Genomic DNA, 21592 nt, shown 5'->3' with positions numbered 1-21592 from the left:
ATAGGTCTGGGCAAAGATTACAATATTTTATTGACATTTATTGAATATAATCACAGTAATAATAATTCAATAAATAAAATCCATTTTAAATTGTTTATAACAAATTGAAATTTTTATAAACTATAAATAATGATGAAATTACAAATTTTAAAAATCGACTCCATTACAATAATTTCCCAATGGAAAGATAAAAAAATATTCAAACAATAGCATTAAATATGAAAGGATTTGACTGCTCTGAGTTAATTAAATTAATTTTATTTAGTTTATTAAACAATTGTTAATTAATTAATTGTAACTGTCGAGACATAAATGCTAACTCCTTTTTAAAATTATCAAACTCATCCAAATTCGATGTAAATTGTCTCTCAAATCGTTCTCGCAAAATAATGACTTGATTTTTCCTAAGTGTAATTTCATAGACAGAATTTGGATTAAGTAAAAATGTTGAAAGTAATTTAGTATTAAATATTGGCATTGGTGATTGATCCAAATAAGCTAATTCGTTACGAATTCGAACATCAAGTGTTGGAATTTTAAATTTATATTCGCGATTATTGCAGACAACAATGAATCCATCAGTATTAGATAATGGTGGTGCTAGCAAACAACTACCATTGTTGTCAGTAATAACAAACTGTACTCCAATAGTGAATTCATTATCGGTACCATTCTGATTGAGATTGACATTGAGTGGATCAAAAAGCAGGGTTCGATGAGGATAGTCATCAGCTAATAGAGGAGTATTCACACCTTGACGTGGAAATTGAGCGAATAAAGCTAAAACATCATTTGGTTCTGGCATATATAGCTGTTTGTTAACTACAGCTCCAATGACATCAGTAAAAATGATCCATCGTTTGCTAGCAATCACTTCATATTGAAAAATAATGTGAGGAAAATCATTTAGAAGTGGTGACTCTATTTTACCTGTGTTGTGCATATCATCCCAATAAAAAATAGAATTAGGCTGGACATTATTGTTAATCATACGACCTTTGTATCCATCAAATTTATACTTTAACTTATAGTTGGACATGTTACAAGAGTATTCATAGAATGATGAAAACTTGCGACAAGGTATATGTAATAGTTGAGTAAGCTGGATATAATTGTACATTGAATTAGAATCAATTAAATGATAAAATTCAGATAAATAAGTAGTAGATAATAAATCCCAAAAAAAATTTTCTCTGTCTGTTAATTGTTTATAATTCATCAAGGAATAATCTGTTCCATATTCAATTTCAGCAGTAAAGTAAAAAGATCCACCATGATGACCTTCTGATTTTTTTTCTAAACTTATTCGTATGTTATCCTGTTGATAAATAATAAATCGTACTGTAATATCTCGTATGGTGTTGAATTTTCGTGTCAGTTCAGCGATATTCTCTGTTGCAGTGGTGCGTGAATATGGTATGAACATTATTTTATTTTTCTTTTTAGCATGATCATTGACATCATCATTATTTTTGTTTATTAAAATCTTCAATAGATTTATTCTGTGTGAACATTGTTTATATTGAAACACATTATCAGTGATACGATATCCCTGATTGGAGTTTGCATTCTCATGATTCATCAATGTAGGATCATTAAAATATGTAATTAATATTTTTTTACCATTTTCATTGTAAAATTTTTTGTACAGTAAAGAGAAAATTTTTTCTGTTATTAGTAGACGAACACTTGTTTCATATTCAGTGTGATTCATCATTATTTTCAGAGCAAATTTTAATAAACAAAAATGTTTTCTATTGTCAACTCTTCATGAAAAAAAATCTAACTTATTAATAAATTTGTTTCTCGTTGAATTAAGTAGCACTTCAAACTATTACTTCACTTGATTTACTGATAATTTTATAACAAAAATTGTCTTGCTGAAATCATTATTATAATTGTCGTCATTACCCATTGTCGTGATCACCTAATAATAGTAGAATAATGTCTATCAATAAGCTCTATTTATTTTATCACCTATAATTTGATTTGTTAGTTTAAAATGTTTATTCAACAAAAACCTAATTGTAATTCAATTTGTCATAATTATTTTTATAGCATGCATTTTGAATTGTTGATTCAGTAAGAAATGAGCTATTTTATTCAAATTTAATTAATGAATCAAAGTATATTACTTTTATAGAAGTTTTTATTAATTTTTATAAATTTAATGCATGACTGTGCTTGAATTATTTTGCGGCAGTCGGGGCGGATTGGCTCGATGATTTAGAATCCCGCATCGAAGCACTACGTTTCCGCTTGATTTCTTCAGCACGTCTTGCTTTAGCTTCCTTTTGTCTTTGAGCTAAAAGTTTAGCATACTCTGCTGATTGTTCTTTGCGAGCTAAACAACGCCTCTTCTTCAAAGCGATTCTATGTCTTTTGCGCTGAAAGAAATAAAAAAATTTATTAAACTATTGCAGAACGTTTTTACAATGTTGAATTTGAATATTAAAAAATTTTTTTTTTATTAAATTAGATAAAATTGGAATAATATTAATTATTTTATTAATTAGTATTATTAATGAGAATTAAAAATAAATATTTAAATGAACGATTATTACCTGAAGAGTAATTGGAGTAATGAGACGTTGAATTTTAGGAGCCTTAAATCTTTCTTTCTTTCCTTCTTTTTGAACTGGACGTTTAATTACAAATTCACGTAAATTATCTTCTTTTGTAAGATTGAACAATTTACGAATATGTCCAGCTCTTTTAGGTCCCAAGCGACGTGGTAACATTTTGTCTGTGAGTCCAGGAATTTCCTAAATAAAAGAAAGCAACATTTTTAATTTTATAAAATTTTAAAACCAAGCTGTTCATCTCAAGAATGAATATTAAAGTAATTGTTATAAAATGTCAATACTAAACTTCTAAGTGTTATATGACATGACTATTGTTTTAATTGTGATCTTTCTTTGATAACAAAAAATAAAAACTATTTTTCAAGCAGCTCAATTAACGAAACATTAACAGAGAAATTTTAAAAATTATTGTAATCTATCTATACCTGTTGACCCTTCTTCACAATAACAAGTGCCAATACTGAAAGATTAGCATCAACAATGCATCCACGAACTGACTTTCGTTTACGTTCACCATCTCGACGAGGTCTGTAGCAAGAATGTCCTTTCGATAGTAATAAACGTACACGTCCTGTGGTATAAAATAAATAAATAATATAGTAACATTTAAATATTGTTTTATAAAGTAAATATAAATTTTTTTACAAACCATTCGTGAGAACTCCCTGTTTCATAGGAAATCCTTGCTTATCGTTACCACCTGAGATACGTACAACGTATCCTGCCCATTCATCACCTAGAGAATCGGCCTCTATTTCAGCTCCCATACGTTTTTCATAGAAAACTCGGAGTTTGTGTTCATCAGTTATTTCAAACAGTTTCTGCGACCCTGCGGCCGGATATGAAACGTTGAGCTAAAAAAAAAATTCATACAATTACTATTATGTCAGTATTATGAATAAAAACAAAAGCACTATGACACAATAAAATAAATAAAATTTCATTGTCAAACAATTTTATGATTGGAGTAAGAAATTTTGAGGTTATGAAGACACAAGTGGTTTAATTTTTAAAACAAATTGTTCTGATGAAAAAATATATGTTTATAAAGTACACTAAAATTATATTAATTTGTAAAATATTAAGGTTTATGATTAAAAAATTGGGATTAAAACAATATTAAACGATTTATACCTTCATCGTGAAAGTATCAAAGCGGTACCACACGAACCATAAACAGAAAAGAGCGATAAAACCCGAAAAAAATCGTTGTGTAGAGTTGATGCGAACTGTCGATAAAATTTACTGAGAATGAGCGCCATTTTGTTCTGATTGACTTGTTGTTCATAATACCAAAAGGTGTCTCTGCGCAAATCTTCTTCTAATAGGTGGCGCTAGTTGTGTTGCGAAATAATTTAAATAAATAAATATGTTAATAAAACATAAAATTTAAATAAATAATAAGAAAAATCAGTAATAAATGCTATACAAAATTAAATAAATAAGGTAAAAAAATTTAATTAAATACAATTGTAAAAAATAACCTTTAAAATTCTCAAAGTCTTTAGTTAACTTTGAAATAAAGAATACCCGCACCTTCTAGTATTTTCTCTCTTTTTTTACTCGTTTCTTTATCATGCACATTTTCGTCGAATATCAGGTTATGTTGCATCAAAACAAGAAAAGAGTCACAAATAATATTCAATCAAGAAATTGATGTCTTCACTTAACATATTGTTGTAAATAATAATTTATGCATAAACATGTTGAGTTACTCTCTTCGAATTGCAACAAATAAAGGTAAATCATCTTTAATTTTTCGCAATCAATGAACACCAACTATGATAGAATAACTTTCTGTCAGCAGTATCATCAGTTTTCACCGGTTCTAAATTTTTACGTACTTCAACTCCAATTTATCGTCGTGATTATTCAACAGTTGAATATTCAACAGCAGCTGCTGCTAAACCAGCTCCACAAAAAGAAGCAAATGGTAAATTAAAGACTGACATCATTAATAAATTAAGAGGTTAAAATAATATTCATTTTTTTTGTTTATTTTAGCAGAAAAAATTACAACAATCGATCCACTAGATCATCCAGATTTTTTTGGAGTTCACAAATTATTTACCGTTAAAGATTTATTTGATGCTCGAGTACATTATGGACACAAAATCGGTACTTTAGATGACCGTATGAGGCCTTTTATTTTCGGATCACGATTGGGACATTTAATATTTGATCTTGATCAAACAGCAGACTTCTTGCGAGCAGCTTTGAACTTCACTGCTCATATTGCTTTTAGAGATGGAATTATTTTATTCGTATCAAGAAATCCTTTAGCTACTCATCTCGTTGAAAAAACAGCCAAAGAATGTCAGGAATTCGCACACACTAGATTCTGGAAACCTGGAACATTTACAGATGCCACAAAAGAATTTAAAGCAGTAACAAGATTACCAGATCTTTGTATTTTTATTACAACGCTAAATGACGTTCTTACTCAACAACATGGCATCACAGAGTGTGCGAAAATGTTAATACCTTCAGTAGCAATTGTTGATACAAATTGTAATCCTAATTTAGTTACATATCCTGTACCAGGAAATGATGATTCTCTAGCCTCAATTGAACTTTATTGTTCATTGTTTAAAGAAGCTATTTTACGGGGTAAAAAAGCTCGCAATAAAATAATGGATGCTTCGTAAATCTGATATTTGTTATTATTTTTATAAAAAAAATGTTGTTACGCCTTAGAAACATTAGCCATTTCTACAATTGATTATTCTTTAATAATAATAAATTATTAAGTTATAGAAAACAAATTTATAGATGCTTCATATTTTTTGATGTTGACTTGCTCTTCTCAGTAGAGGAAATCAGAAACTATTATTTATTATATTATCGACAATTTGATTTTCATACATATCTCGAGATACTTTTAATATTAAATAACAATAAATAATATTTTATTTTTTAAAATATACAACAAATATTGCAAACGATTTTTATTTTTAAAATTCATTATTCAAAATACACAGTAAATTTTCGAAAAATATTAAGTAAAACTTTTTTATATTTAAAAAACACTATTATTAGGTTAACATACTACTTTTCTTATACTTCAATCACACTTAATCAAGTAATCACAATTTTTTTTCTCCACTTTTAAGGACAAAAACAACATCACAATAATTTTATTCATTTATTTTCAGTCTTAACAGTTTCCCTGTTATCTCGAAGTCGTTGGAAGAATGTTTGGCCCAAATACATGACAATACTAGAACAAAAATTGATTAACAATTGATAAGAAGATATTTCAAACAATCTTTCATCCTAATAATATTCAATCGATTTGTAATAAAGTGACAAACTCACATATGAGCCAAGTTGGGGTAGTATCGAGCCAAGTATGTCAACTGTAAAGACACAGAATGAGCAATCCAACATTCTTTTACGCGATTAGCCATTGCTACAGCCATCAAATAAGCACAACGTTCTGCCTGTAATTTATTCTTTGCCTGCATTTCAGCTGGTTCTCCAAATTTCTTTCCTACTTCTTCAGTGAAGCTTTCTGTTAGAATTGGAGTTGCAACAGCTCCAGGGCAAATTAGCGTAAGATCAACTTCAGCAACGCCCAATTTTTCCAAACGCAAACTCTCAAAGTATCCCTTCAAATATCATATAATTTATTAGTCTATCTGGAGAAGCATATGATATGTTGACAAATGATGAAAAGATGAACTAACATGTAAAGCGTGTTTCGATCCAGTGTAAGATCCAGAAAAAGGAACTCCAAATAATCCTGCAAGACTAGAGTTAACAACTATATACCCTTTTTTATTGTTATTAGCCACGAAATGACGATAAACCAATCGAGATAAAGCTATCAGAGAGAAGACATTGACTTCAAATAATTCTTTATCAACTTTGACATCAATTTTCTCCCAATTAGCTCTTTGTGAACGACCAGCATTGTTTACCAAAATATCTAGCTGGAAAATTTATACAAAGTTTAGTCATGTATTTTACATGGAGACCATAAAAATAAATGAGAATAGAAAGTAGATGTTTTATTCATTAGCTACCTTTCCAAACTTTTCAATAACAGAGTTCAAAGCTTTTTCATGACTTTGTAGATTACATAGATCCAGTGGTAGAACGTGAATATCAGCATCCTTCAAGTTGGAATTAAATTTCAAGCAATTCTCTTTCACTCGTTTCAATTCTTCCTCTCGTCGCGCTGATAATACTAATTTGCAATCAATTTTCGCCAACTCATAGGCTAAACTCTCTCCAATGCCACTAGAGGCTCCGGTTATCCAGATTATTTGACCCTTCAACACTTCTACAAATAATAAACGAAAAGGTTTTAATGATGGTTCTTCAATGTCCTTTTGGAGTAAATTAATTATTTGGGTATGGAAACATAAAGATGATTGATGGTAGGAAATATTTTATGATAAGAATAATATTCAAATGGAGTAATTGGATTATCAGAAAAAAAATGTATAATTAATCATGATAGGTATCAATTGGTTATAAATAAATCTGGTACGGCATTTTTAAGGTATTTCAGTTGAGGTTAATTTTTTCTCAAAATTTTTTTTACTCCATTAAAATTAACGATTATTAGAAAATAAAATGTTCGTTTTAATAACAAAAAATCGATTAATGCAAATGCATTTGTAATGAATCAAAAAAAATCAAGTTTTATTTTACTGTTGCTAAAAAAATGAATTATTAATAATAATCTTAACCTGAACATTAACCTTTTTTTTTTAATCTTTGTATGTTTTTCGAAGTAATAGAAGGCAAATAAATCAATATACAGAAAGCTAGTGTGTATATTTAAAAACAAATATTAATTGTACTTTAAAGAGCCTTGGGTCTTTTTTTTACAACTCGTAGCGATCAAAATACCTAAAAAAAATGTACTTAAACATTTAAATAAAATTGTCTGAGACTCTTTTTTTCTTTATATTCAGCATTCTTGTCTTTGAAAAGTTCCAATTAACGACATTTATACCTCATTATTTTTGTTTATTCGAATTTACCGGCTCCAATAAACCGTTAAAAATAACCAAAAAAATTACACTTCACAGCTATTTACAAACAAAGTATCTATTTATAATCTAAAATTTATTTACCAAAATATGCAATTAAATTTTATTTACAATAATATGACCCAATTTTCTTTATCAAAAATAACGGTAATATAATCCATGTATACTTAACCTATTGGTTGACCAAACTTGGACTTGAAATATAATTGAATATCACAATCAATAAACCATGGAAGAACGAAGTAAACAATGTAATAAATAACCGTAATAAATCCAATAATCTCCAACCAAGACATGATCAATTATCATCAACAATCACAAATATCTTTCAAAATAATATCAGGCGTAGAAGCTAAGAACGCAGTTTCCAACGTATTGAAGAGACTTTGCTTCTTATTATCGCAAGTGTTATTGTGTGTATGCTGTAGATGTTTCTGTTAGGTATATGAGTATGTATTGTAAGAATAATACATATATATTTACATACACATATGCATATGGATCTGGAGGAAAGATGAAATAGCAAATGAGGTCTCGAATAAATCTGCATCTCAAAATAACATTGAGTAATCTCGTAAAGGCTATTGGCATTACATATTGCTCTTTTATATGGGCAATATATTTAATATATTCATCACATGACTCATTCACAATTTATTAGCTGCTATTTGTCTGTTGGAATAGTAAATCTTTAAAAACTCATAATTAATTTTTCTTTTTGTTTGTAGATTGATGACACAGGTTATCAGGATTACTTTTATTTCATCAAGATTAGATACTAAAATACATCTGGTGATTTTTACGACATCTTGGAGCTGGAATAAGCTTTCATTCAAGTTATTATGTCAAGAATATTTTTAAACCTTTATCAACAAATGTCTAATCCATCAGCTCATCTACACCTGTCATACTTTATTAAATTAAATATGAATACCTACCACCTCATGATTTAATATCACTGATCAATATCGATTTGGAGGAAGTATACCAGTAGTGCTCTATTTATTTAGATATTCATTAAGCTAGCTCTTTCAAAATGAAAATACAATCAACTACGTATTTTCGAGTAATTAAGTACCAAATCCATTTCATCATAGCACCAATGTTCCCTGGAATTGGGGCAGTAGATTAATCAACAATTAAATGCTCGTTAATCATCAAAGAAAAGTTTTTCTGTGATGTAACTCGTCAACTACGTTTATGAGTACAATGTCAGGTGATATAACATGCATTTATCCTACTTGTTGCTGAACAGTAAAGGGTAGTTGGCATGCGCTTGAAATGAATATCGACCAAGTAGACGATACTAAAGGGGCTGCGTATGCTCCCTTCAGTATCATACCGCATTTTGTATGCGATCTGAATGGAGACTCAATTTATTGTCAAGTTTGGACTGTTTTTAAAATATAGTATCCATCATTTTTAGAGTAGATAACATCAAGGACATCATTGCAAAGTGAAATAAACATCTGTAACACAATTAGTGATTTTTCATCAAGTTTTGGATAAAAGCCGGTAAGTTTTATTTTTAATCAATTCTCCAATGATAATTTTTATTTAGAAAAAAAGATTAATAGGAAATTAAACTATCAATGATTGTGATGATTAGCATGATTATTATTTGATTGAATGATTTCAGATGAACACCATGTCTTTTTTATTTCATTCATCAAAGTTCTTCTTTTTTTTGATGTTGATGATACCAATACTGCTAATGACATCAACCGCAATCGCTACCGGTCTTAATCAAGAATCAACTTCCCTTCGAAATGCTTTGAATATGCTCACCACCAAACAAAGATCCGCTCTGATGCAATTACCTAGCCTACGTAATTACTATAACATGCATAAACGAACACCTAATTATAATACTGAACATGATTTGAATCATCATGATAATTTTGATATTGCAATACCAATTCATGCAGGTAAGAGAATACTAATCTGTTACTGTGATATTTTAATTGACTTAATTATAATAATATTCAACCTATCTCTAATAATTATTAAACCATAAATGGTAAAAGTAATTCTCGGTAAATACTCTATATTGATAAAACAATTTTATAGTAATATATCTATCATTGACAGATTTTATCGCAAATAATTTTCAGTGCTTCGTAGAAGAGCTTTTTTTTATTGTTTATTTTTATTATTTACTTTTTTTAAATGGAAGTTTATTTTTTAGAGGAACAGTATTTTTACCAATCAATTTTTATTGAATAAAATATTTGTCCTTGAAAACTTTGATTAAAATGTGTACATGTAGAAAATTTTATAGTAATTTTTACCAACCAGAACATTACTTTTTAGCTATTTTTATTAAAAAAAAAACCCTAGTAATTTTTAATTGTTTTTGCTAGTAAATTTTACTGTAAATTGACTAATAAAAATTACTATAAAATTTTTTCCGTATCGTTATAAATATATTCTAGATTTATTATTTATTTTTCAAGTCTTTACCTAATCCAACAGTTCTAATATTAATTATTAATTACATAAAAATGTTTTAAACAACTCATACTAGAAAACTTTCTGTAAGCAGTTAATTCTCATTGTACTTCATTAATATAACATTGATTGTAACTTATTATTATAATAAATAAATATTTTTTATTGTAGTTTGCACTTGATAATTAATATTAAGACTGTTGGATTAGTAAAGGCTTGAAAAATAAACAACAAATTGAAAAATGCTATTGAAACAATTTATAAATAAAAAAAAGGTCATTAATTGTTTGTGAAATTTACTGAATTATATTTTTTCTACGTATTTAGTAAAAGCTTCTGAAAGTGAATTATTAAATCATCAGAGGGTCGGGTTTCCATAATGTATAGAATAATCTATAATAAAGACCATGAAAACAAACTGAATTCATTATAAAGAGCTTTTGGGTCTTGTAAACAAAACGATGATTTTGTTTGTTGATGATACTCATCAATCAATGATTCGTAAATCTGATAGCTTAACATTTTTAAAACATAATATATTCTATCAATATTATTAATATAATCCATTAAAATTAATATTTAATATTATTTCGAGTTAAAACGTACTAATGGATTGAAAAGAGTTGAAAAGATTTGAAAAAAGTTGGAGATAAAATAAATCATTCTTTTAATAGTTTTCCTTCAATTGACCAAAGAAGTTTCTTAGTAGTATTACGTGATTTTATTCTGACACTCCACAATTCAAATGTGCATTAGAAGAGTTACGTTTCCACACATTTCAAGCGATGATGCATTATCTTCCAAGTTTTATCATATTTTACCACCATTTAAAAATAACTCGATGATTTTATTCCTTAAATCAATATTTAAACTCTCAGCTCACTTATCTCTTAAACGCTTAGATATCAGAGCTTCAATTTAAGTTTAAAGTTTTTAAAAAAATTATCATAATATTGTGATTCTTCAGAAGTTATTGAGAATATTTTTATTTTTCTAGTTTTTTTTTTATCAATTATTCAAATTCTCTCTTTTATATTATTATCAATAAGTCTTTGGAAGCGCCCTATATTATTTTATTTTCCTCAGAAGTATCTTGAGAATTTAATATTTATTCAAGGGTAGTAGTTGAGAAATAAATTCTCAGCCAGCTATTAGGAGAAAAATCAATGATAAGAGCAATAAAGACGTCTTAGAAAAACGTGTTTACGTCACTCTTTATATTTTTTCAATAATTAAAACTTTGTTTTCTGTATTCAAGTTCTTTAGTAGAAACTTCTTCCCTGCTTATATTAAAATAAATATGATGTTTAGGGAGTATCTTATTTCCAATATTATATTAAAGTCAATTTATGATCAAACTACTCTATCAAAGTAAAATAATTCTGAGTTGATGGAAAAAATTATCAGTAAATCTACTTTCATTAAAGCTTTAGTTTGTTGTCGACCTCATTTTTCTAAAATTCATGATTTTATTAATAATAAAATACTTACTTATTTAATTTTTAATTATTTACTTATCAAATTTTTGATCACTCATTGTGCTTGCAGATTTATTTATTTTCTAGGCCATCTTAGTTTTTCTTTTCTGCTTTATTATGCCTTTAACGTTGTGTGATCATGCTAAATAAATAAAAAAAAAAATTAATTAATTAATTTTATTTACAGAATATGATGACTACGAAGAAAATATAAATAACGGTGGAAAATACTATAATGAAAAATTACCATATGCTCCTGATGAAATTAATTTGGAGCACATCATCAATGATAATTACATTAACCTGAATGAGGAACCAATCCAGGCTGATTTTGGTATTTTAAATAAAAAGAAAAAAGACGTCAACTGGTCGCAATACTTTGGTATTGACAAGAGAAAGAAAAAGACTGAGTTCTATGGAAAGCCTGATACTCAAAATGAAGATGATGATTGGTTTATCAAGCATTATTATGAAACCCTGGTGCAAAATCTGCAGAAGAAAAATCGTGAAATGAACATGTCAGTTCGAAATTTACAAAATAAAAATAAAGAGAAAGAAATGAAACGTACCAATAATATGAGTGAGATGCACTATGAACCATCAGTACAATATCGTGAGAATTTCAAGAATCTCTTAATAGATGATCAGCAGTTTCTGAAGAATGCTGGATTAGAGAATATTGAGAGCGAGGAAGAGCTGCAAAAAATAAAGGATATTATATTGAATGGAATTGCTGCGTCTTATTCTTTACAAAAAATGCAAGAAGCATTTAAAGAGCTTAAAAATGATATTAGAATCCAAAAATTACCGTCCTCTATGGCAATATCAACGAAAGAGCGATAAATTGCATGCATATCATTAACCCATATATGCCTGAATAATTTATTATAACGATTTTTGTGAATTTATGTCAACGAGAATTAAATTATGGGGGTGAAGCAAGTAAAAAATCTATATTTAAGAAATATTTTATTGTAAAATGAATGTTCAAATGGGATATTAAAGAATATATTGGATTATTTAAGAATCTTAATTACATTTAAATAATTTATGAGATAAATTAAGTGAAAAAGTATTCAATAAATAAAAAAGTAGAAACTGTAAAAATATTAATATATTCTTACAAGACTTATAATTTTAATAATAAGATTTGAAATGCATAGATGGGTTACAAATTGACGCTTTACTTGTATTTTAAAAGATTTTCAAAGCACTAAACAAGATGTATATTATGTGTGAATAATGTTCTGTTAAAAAACAATGTTTAAGAATTATAATAAAAATTGACTAATTATTTCGACCCATAATAAAAATATTCTATTTATTTTCAATGCCAAGTATAAGTGACAAAATATTTTGAATAATTATCTTATGATAGTTCTCTAGCACTCAGTAGTTTCATGCATTCTATAAATATCTTTCCACTGTAAAAAAAATCATTGGAAAAAATATTGGAAATAATACTTATTAAGAACTTTTTATTTGGTTGAATTATTCAATGTCTCCAGTCTTGATAAGTTCATTCGCTGTATTATTTTGATTTTTTGTCCAAATTCGTTTACTCTGGCGACCTCTGTTGTTTGATTGCCGATAAAGAAGTTTTATTAAGATAACTGTATAAAATGAATATAAAAACCGTGTACTAATTCAAACAATCCATACTGTTTTCGAAGAGGAAAGGATTGCATATCCCTAACAATATTCAATAGGAAATCAATAGTTTATAAAATTTTATAAAATTTGTGAAACATGAGGTTAACAAGTGTAAAAACAGATTAATACGAGTAAATTTGTGCGTGTAAAAATCACGGTAGTCGTTACAGTAATGGAGCTATCTATAACAAACCCGATGAATAGAGCCCCCTAAGATAGAGTGGCAAGACATCGCTGTATTTCTCGAATTTCGCCTAAGATCTTATGGGACTCTATCTTAGAGGACTCTACCAATGAGAAAGAGCAAACACTGTTACACTATATAATCATGAAAAAACCGATGACCTTACTCTCTTAAACTTAATCAGTGAAAACTACTGCGAATCAGTGAATATTCACTGATACACAGTAGTTTTCACTGATTCAATTTGAGAGAGTAAGGTTATCAATATAATATAAATTTCTAGATCAAGGAATAGAGGAGACATTGATGTCAGATAGAGAGGAAAAAAAATTGAAGCAAATAATAAACATTTGGGAAGATTTAATCAAGAAAAATCAATTCTTTTTTGTTGATAAATTATTAATAATTATTATTTATAAATTTAATATTATTATTGTACAATCCAAATATAAAAAAACTTATGTAGGCTCTAACTTTTTTATACAATTATATTAACTTATTCGAATGTTTGATATTTTGCTCTAAATCGTCAAGAAGATTTAGGAAAATCGAACGATTTTCCTTATATACTGAATCATAAGTAAAGACTGGATTTACTTCGTAAGCTAAAAACTTGCATCGAAAATCATCGATATCACTCAAGGGTTTAACCCAAAAATCTATAAATTTTTGAATTTGTTCCATATTTTCTCTTAAGGCAATTACAGAACTATTAAATGGTGAAGTCTTTGTATCCCTCAGAAAATAGTGGCATGAGGTAATTCCGTCTTCTGAAGCGATGAATAATTGAACAAAACGTTGTATTAAATCGTTTTCAGAAAAAGCCCATCTAAGAAAATTCTCAGCATCAGTTACATATCCAGTTATTATATCATGTCTGCATACATTTCTTCCTATCATACGGCCTATTGTCTCTTTTATTGCTTGAATCTCCGTAAGAGACAACGAACACCAGAATAAAAAGTCATGTGTTATGTCAATGAGGCTATGTTCAATAAAATAGCGAATAATTGACTTTTCAAGTTCATCACTAATTATTTTTTCTTTTTTAAAACTTGCTATTTCACTTTCCGATTCCAGCAACCAATATAAGAATTCATCAGACTTCTTTACTGACTTATCTATACTTCTTCGGCTTTCTTTCCATATTTCATAAACCCGTACAATTGAAAATGTATTATTTGCAAAATCAACCTTGCACTTTTTTCTTTCTTCTTCAGTTTCAAATTGCCAATTTATAAACTTTTCTGCTAAATCATATTGTTCTCGTTTGATAAAAAATTTGCACAGTTCAATATGATCTATACTACTTTTTAGAAAATTTTTTTCGTCATCTGAACTACATTGCCAATTTAAAAGCTTATCAGCTAAATGAAATTGATTCGCTTTTATGAAATCACTCCAGACGTTTATCTTCTGTTTTAAATTTTTTTTCTCTTCATTTGACATAAATGTCTCTTCCATTAACTGATCTAATAATTCATATTGATCATTCTTTATTAACTGAATGTATCCGTCTTTACCAGCTGTTATAAACTGATGTCTGGCTGATACAATATATGGATCATTAAATATCAATTTAATGCTATCAATATCCCATACATCTATCAAATAACGTATAAAGTAGAATCTTGATCGTTGTTGGCTTAGCTTCTGTTTCGCAGATCCTGGCAAATCATTCCAAATCGCACGTAATATCCCGGGGCATTTGCTATTTTCTATAGAATAACCCTGTTGGTGATCATCCATCATTTTCCAAGTGATTTCATCCAAAAACATATTAATTGTTCTGCTATTATGTTCCAAATATTCGAGCATGTCATTAAACACTGGTACAATAAGATTTTGCCATGGCCAAACATATAATAGCATTTTTAATATTTCACTCTTCACATCCCTTGTGTCATGGAGGAGCGATTCAGACATCGAAGTTTCATTGAAAAATAATCTTCTTTGATCGACAGTCATTTGGTTGATTAAAAACATACATATTTCCATAAAATTTTCTCTCTTATAAGACCCAACACCTCCTTCTACGTACTCATAATCATTATAACGCTTAATGCTTAGACGAGCACAGTGTAATACACTCTTGTTTGCCTCTTCATTGGATAATTCTCCCCAAAAGAATTTGGCTGCAATACTGTATCCTTGATGCACTGATAACCGAAGCATATTCTCTTGAGGAGAACAATTCAGATCGTAGCGAAGAGAGCGCACATTTAGGTTTATACGATCAAATGTAGATGTTTCAAAGCAGTCTATCAATTCAGGCAGATTATTATCTCTGGATATCAACCAATATTTTATGATATGTCGGTCAGAACACACTACACAGTGATTATAACAATTGTCTTGAACATGCTTTGGCATTTTTTGCCACAAATCGTTGATATGTTCTTTTAATGCATATTTGCATGCAAGATTATATACTTTCGATACGTCAAGATCCGGATTATTTAACCAAAATGACTTAAGTACTTTGATTTCATCCACAGTACCGTAGGGTGTCCAGTAAATTTTTTCAACATATTTTACTGCCGTTTGTTTTCCGCCATTTTGGGATTCGTTTTCTTGCTCAACGTACATATACCAATTGTATATTTTCACCCCTATTTCTTCTATGAAGTGACTTAATTCATATTTTAATCTATAAGGCAATATGTAATTGTTGTATTGTTTCATCACTGTTTTCGTTAATTGATACCAATCACTTTTGGTGTCATTTGCCTTTAACTTTTCACAGCAACTAAAAAATTCGTTCACTTTGTCTTTAACTTCTTTTTTCTCCCAAAACAATATTGCAACAATAAGTGCAGCTTTTTGTTGTAAATTAAATTTTACTTTATACTGCATTTTGATACTTTTAATGCGAAAAAAATAATTACACAATGATTAATTGCACAAAGTTAACTGAAACGTTAAATACTCGAACTGTATACAGTAACAATCGCGTCTAATTTTTGACTGTAGAAATTCAATATATTTTCATCCCCTTGTTGATCGCCACCACGCTCATTCATCCCCTCTATCACGACTTTCGCTGATGCGCATGTACAGTAAAAAAAATCAAGGGATGGGAACAATTTGAGTAGGAGAAAATGCGTGCGCAAGCGCAGAACATAAATTGTGTAGGGGAGAGGGGCAGTGCAAGCATTTTCTATAGTCACAGAAGGAAAAGGAACTTATCCCATGGAAAGTGGTGAATAAATGTACTATGATTGAAATATGATGGTACTGTATGTATAGTCGAGCTGGCGAAAGAATCGTCTTGAAACCACTCTTAGGCTGGCGGTAAAGAGAGTTTTCTAGTAGGCTATCTATGAGAATGAGTGTAGGGGTCGCCAGCCTAAGAGTGGTCTCAAGACGATGCTCTTGTCAGTTCGACTATAGGAGTATATTTTCCACACATATGTAAATAAAACGAAGACGTTGGATTATTTGTTTATTTTATTTTATTATGAAAGATGATACATGAAATTAAATAATAAATATGATAAAATTAAATAATAAATAGATATAAAAAAATATTATTCATAATACATGAGATTAAAATAATTATTCTCTATCGAGACTTCAATGCCTCGAGAAATGAATCAAGGTCGGGATTTTCTAGATATCTGAATATTTCATGCATGCAAAGCATTGGCAATTGTCCAAAAACATGTGATTGTAATAATTTTTGTATCTGTTCACATAAATTACTCCGTCGAAGAATTATACGTAAATGCCGTTTGAAAAAATCATCATAAGTAGGAAAGTAGCACATCAACTCACGTGATTTTATGGCTTTTACTACATTTTCATTGCGAACAAAATGAATAGCATCCTGTGAATGTTTTTTCAGAAAATCGTAGAAACTTATACTACTTTGATCAATCTTGATACTCTTCATCATATCAACTTCCATGGTACAAGTATCTTCGAAAAATTTGATCCATGACTGATTTTCTATACTATCCGCATTATAAACTTTATCCAAAATTCGTTTATGAACCCACCATTTTAAAACTTTCATTTTAATAATATGTTCTTGAAATATTGACTTTGATAGAAAGCCAGCATGATTCCATCTCTTTAAAAAATAATCAAACGATGACTTGTTTTCGTTATCCAAAATGTTTATATCAGCACCGAACATTAAAAGGGCTTTATTCATAAGTAAGTTGCTACTTTCTGCAACATAATGAAGAGGTGTTTTGCCAAATTTGTCAATACAGTTAACCGATATATTTGTGTCATAAAGCAAAGTCAACAGAAATTCTTCGTCATCATTATTAGTTCGAGATCTTTTTTTCATCCTTGACATAAACGCATAGTGAAATATAGTTCTATTATTTATATCCTTCATTTTAACATCTGCTTCATTGCTCAAAAGGTATCGAATAATATTTCCATTTTTACTGAGAAAGGCTAGATGAAGTGGAGTGATTAAATCGTTATCAACTTCATTAACATTAGCGTTGTGTTCCAAGAGAAATTTGAGAGTCCAAAAACTGTCATTTAAAGCTGCATAATGAAGAGCTGTTCTTCCAAGATTATCTTTAGCATCGATATCATTGGTATAATGAAAAAGAGATTGAATTGTTCCTGATGAAATTTTAGACTTCTCAGATGCTAAATGTAAAGCAGTTTTTCCTGATCCATCTTTTAAATTCACATCAGCTCGATTTTCTAGAAGAAGGTTAATAATCTGCAAAGATTCTGATTCTATTGCCAGATGTAATGCTGTTTTGCCATTTTCATCACGCATATTAACGTCTGGATTCTTTTTCAGTAATAATTCAACACCATAGTAATTGTTTGTTGAAACTGCTGCATGGAGAGCAGTTTTCTTTTCAGCATCAACATCATTGATATCGATATCACAGTCCAAAAGAGCTTCAATTGATTTGTCTGCTTGATTCCAGCAAGCTATATGAAGAATATTTTGATATAAATTAGTTCGAATACTTATATCAGCATTGTAGTCCAATAAGATTTTCATAACTTCAACATTGTCATTAATTATAGCATGATGAAGAGGCGTCGAACCATCTGAATCTTGTAAATTAATATTTGCTCCTTTATGTAAAAGAGCATGCACTATTTTTCGAGATTCTTCGTGGCAATTAGTTTTAGGTTGCCTTTCATCAGGTGTTTCACATATGAAAAAAAGAGGAGTTTGATCATACTCATTTAAAAGATCAACTTGTACATTATTTTGTAGAAAAACTTTAATAACATGTAAATTATGCTGTTCCGCTGCCATGTGAAAAGGTGTACGATGTAATTGATCTGTAATAGTATAATTTGCACCTTTTTTCAGAAGAAAATCAACAACTTCTACATTTTTGGTGGCAACAGCATAAAAAAGTGGAGTCTTATGGAACTTATCCTCTATGTCAAGTTCTGCCTGATTGGTAAGAAGTATTTCCAATATTTCTAAATTCTTTCTCATCGCTGCCAAATGAAGAGGTGACTGACGTTTATCATTTAGCGCATTAACATCTGCACCATTATTTATTAAAATATCCATAATATCTGGTGTTTCTGAATCAGCGGCAATATGTAGTGGTGTCCAGCCTGGTCCATTTCTTATGTTAACATTGAACTCATAGTCACGAAAAGCTTTAACCATTTTTGTATCTTTTTCTGTTATTCCACGATGTACAAGTGGACCAGTAATTCCGTTCAGATAAAATGTGAATTTTTGTGATAAGTTATTTACATCAATAACTTCTAATTGCATTGCAAGAATTGTTTTATATTCATTTTCTATGGCTTTTGTAAATAAATAATCGCAATCACTTGCATTGTCTATTTCAATTTGAATAACATTCCAGTCACCATAACTTAAATCTCCTCGAATTTGGTTTAGATCAAATTCATTGTCTTCTGCTCCTAATTTTTTCAATAATAACTTGCTCACTTTAATAATAGAATCAGCGGGGAAGTAATCGAAATCGAGATCTTTATAGCTCAATAAAAAAACACCATGGTTATCACAACATTTAAGCTCCAATGGAATTATTCTCTCAACTTCAGTTTCATCTTGCATCAATGTAATGAGGATGCCATTTTGATCAACTTCTGACAGAGGTGACAAATATGAGCTGTTCACTGCTACCATTTGAACTGAAAAGAAATATTGTTTATTTTAATAATCTTATTATTAAGATGATATTTTTAAAGAGATTATTACTTAAAACTAAAATTTTTAATGGATTTTTAACATGGCCACTGTTTGGGGTTAATTTTTATTATGTAGCTTACCTCTACGTTCGTTTAGATGACCAGGTGTACAGGACATGGTAAAATATGTTTTACAAAATCACTAATTATAAAATACAATTTTTAATATGTTCAAAACTTGTTTTTTGCTCGGCTTTTAATAAATAATGTAACTTTGTTCAGTTCACTACAAAGAATGCTTCCACTCTCTTGGTAGTTCTGGGGAAGAAAGACGTGTCTTTTGAGGAAACGGAGTCTTTTCTGTTGAATTATAGGGGGCAGTAATAGTACTTTTTCAAATTCGGACTTAAGTTACTGTATAGTCCAATCTATGTGCAGCAAAAAACAGGGTTAATACGAAATTTCGTGGCACAAGTCGGGACCGGGCTAATTTTATAGAGAAAAATGCGCTGAATTTAATGAACTAATTCCCAGCCTAAAGAATATCATATTTTTGTCATATTTTTTTTTTGATTTAAAAATTAATTTTTCCGATGGATCCAATATTTTATGTAATATCTCTTGAATGACACAGTCGGTATTACAGTTTTCTAATCGATCGATGATTTCGATGAAGTGGCGTAATGGTCACTGGAAATGGCTGCCACAGTAAATGATTTTTTTAACTTTTTGAAATAAAAAATTTCAAAAATACAAATGAATTTAGAAAAAGTGAGGTAACTAAAATGTAAGGAAAAAATTTTTTACGGTCAAGTATGCCTGATTTTAGCTTTATTCACCAGAAATAATATGAAATATTGGATTCATCGAAAAAATTAATTTTTTAATCAAAAAAAAATATGACAAAAATATGATATTCTTTAGGCTGGGAATTAGTTCATTAAATTCAGCGCATTTTTCTCTATAAAATTAGCCCGGTCCCGACTTGTGCCACGAAATTTCGTATTAACCCTTAATTAATAAAATAAAATGATTAAGAGTGGGATTCTATGTAAAAATAGCTTTATATTGTTACTAACCTTAAGCATAAATTTAAACTTGTGATGCTCATGTAAAAACTATTTAAAAAAAAAACTCACTTCCAATGTTCTAAATTCTCTACTCTGCTAATAAAAATGTTCTGATTTTTTATTTTATCTTTAACCTGTAAATTTTCTGAAAGTTAAAAAAGATTATGTGGTTTTCAATGATGATTCCATCTATGATGATTAAAAAATTATCAACAAAATATTTTATACAATTCCTATACATCTAGATAATAATTATGCATCAATAATATTTTTATTTTAATTAACAATAGTCATAGTAATTGTTATGATTATTAATGCTTTTATTGTAAATACGTTTTATACGATTCTACTACTTTAGAAACTTGACTGAGAAACCATTGCATTATATAATCAAGATGGTCGATGTTTCTTTCACAATTTGCTCAGCCAAAAATGTATTCACTACCTCCGAGCCAATGAGAAACGAGCCTTTCCCATCTAGACTTGGTCAATAAAGAGTTGAATGATGGCTGGCTCATTGCTCGTTCATGCAATAACATGAAGAAAATAGTAAATAAATTTGTTGTTTGTTTTTTTAATTGAATGTAATTTTTGCATCAGACGTTTTTACAGAATTACTTATTTATTAAATCATTATCCAACACTAGATCTTCTCTACAGTCCTATTTTTAGCTTTCCTAACCTCTATTTTATATCAATGAATGAAAATATTTCGTTCAACACATCTAAAGAGTGTAATTGTTTTTTTTCAATGTCTACATACGTAGAATGACAAATCTAAAGTCTTTAGAAATAGTTTATAAAGTACATAATGAAGATTATTTGAAATAGATGTACTTGTAGCATGGAGTTTTATCGAATGCAGATTATCCATGATCGAAGCCATTTAACTTAATAATTATTATATTATTATTTCTTCAAAAAAAGTTTACATGATGTAGTTCATTTTCAAATGTTCTTCGAAGCTATTAAACCCTTCGTTAAAGCACTTTAATGTATAAAAATTATATTCCAATATTGATATTATTAATATTTTTTTTGGTGATAATAT

The 21592-nt window shown here is 28.9% G+C and overlaps 5 protein-coding genes across 7 annotated transcripts; 2 read left to right on the top strand and 3 right to left on the bottom strand.

The window, feature by feature from the left end:
* Nucleotides 1-164: 164 nt before the first annotated feature.
* Nucleotides 165-1983, bottom strand: LOC118069527 (uncharacterized). Its single transcript, XM_035087702.1, has one exon. The coding sequence runs from the start codon at nucleotides 1715-1717 to the stop codon at nucleotides 281-283; it is 1437 nt and encodes a 478-aa protein (XP_034943593.1). The 5' UTR covers nucleotides 1718-1983; the 3' UTR covers nucleotides 165-280.
* A 148-nt stretch (nucleotides 1984-2131) lies between these two features.
* RpS6 (ribosomal protein S6) lies at nucleotides 2132-3837 on the bottom strand. The gene is made up of 5 exons (XM_035087703.1): nucleotides 3720-3837; nucleotides 3235-3439; nucleotides 3011-3156; nucleotides 2565-2765; nucleotides 2132-2387 (listed from the first exon to the last, which is right to left on the bottom strand). Exons 1-5 carry the CDS (start codon nucleotides 3723-3725, stop codon nucleotides 2190-2192), a joined length of 756 nt encoding a protein of 251 aa, XP_034943594.1. The 5' UTR covers nucleotides 3726-3837; the 3' UTR covers nucleotides 2132-2189.
* Nucleotides 3838-4108: 271 nt separating this feature from the next.
* mRpS2 (mitochondrial ribosomal protein S2) lies at nucleotides 4109-5234 on the top strand. Of its 3 annotated transcripts, none has more exons than XM_035087701.1 (3): nucleotides 4109-4325; nucleotides 4390-4518; nucleotides 4593-5234. In XM_035087701.1, the coding sequence occupies exons 1-3, from the start codon at nucleotides 4289-4291 to the stop codon at nucleotides 5231-5233; spliced, it is 807 nt and encodes a 268-aa protein (XP_034943592.1). In that variant the 5' UTR covers nucleotides 4109-4288; the 3' UTR covers nucleotide 5234. The 3 variants fall into 3 exon arrangements, with proteins under 3 accessions (XP_034943592.1, XP_034943590.1, XP_034943591.1); XM_035087699.1 differs by having other exon boundaries at nucleotides 4136-4325; nucleotides 4590-5234; XM_035087700.1 differs by having other exon boundaries at nucleotides 4138-4325; nucleotides 4393-4518; nucleotides 4590-5234.
* Nucleotides 5235-5690: 456 nt separating this feature from the next.
* On the bottom strand, nucleotides 5691-8014 carry LOC118069525 (dehydrogenase/reductase SDR family member 7). Its single transcript, XM_035087697.1, has 5 exons — nucleotides 7764-8014; nucleotides 6614-6873; nucleotides 6275-6520; nucleotides 5904-6196; nucleotides 5691-5805 (listed from the first exon to the last, which is right to left on the bottom strand). Exons 1-5 carry the CDS (start codon nucleotides 7885-7887, stop codon nucleotides 5727-5729), a joined length of 1002 nt encoding a protein of 333 aa, XP_034943588.1. The 5' UTR covers nucleotides 7888-8014; the 3' UTR covers nucleotides 5691-5726.
* A 554-nt stretch (nucleotides 8015-8568) lies between these two features.
* LOC118069622 (uncharacterized) lies at nucleotides 8569-12705 on the top strand. Its single transcript, XM_035087856.1, has 3 exons — nucleotides 8569-9106; nucleotides 9231-9519; nucleotides 11708-12705. The coding sequence occupies exons 2-3, from the start codon at nucleotides 9231-9233 to the stop codon at nucleotides 12361-12363; spliced, it is 945 nt and encodes a 314-aa protein (XP_034943747.1). The 5' UTR covers nucleotides 8569-9106; the 3' UTR covers nucleotides 12364-12705.
* Nucleotides 12706-21592: the final 8887 nt, after the last annotated feature.

Source organism: Chelonus insularis, unplaced genomic scaffold, assembly GCF_013357705.1.
Source record: "Chelonus insularis isolate UGA/USDA-ARS -01 unplaced genomic scaffold, ASM1335770v1 contig_41_pilon, whole genome shotgun sequence".
NCBI lineage: Eukaryota > Metazoa > Arthropoda > Insecta > Hymenoptera > Braconidae > Chelonus > Chelonus insularis.
The sequence above is the reverse complement of the archived record's forward strand: the minus strand, read 5'-3'. Positions and strand labels throughout refer to the sequence as shown.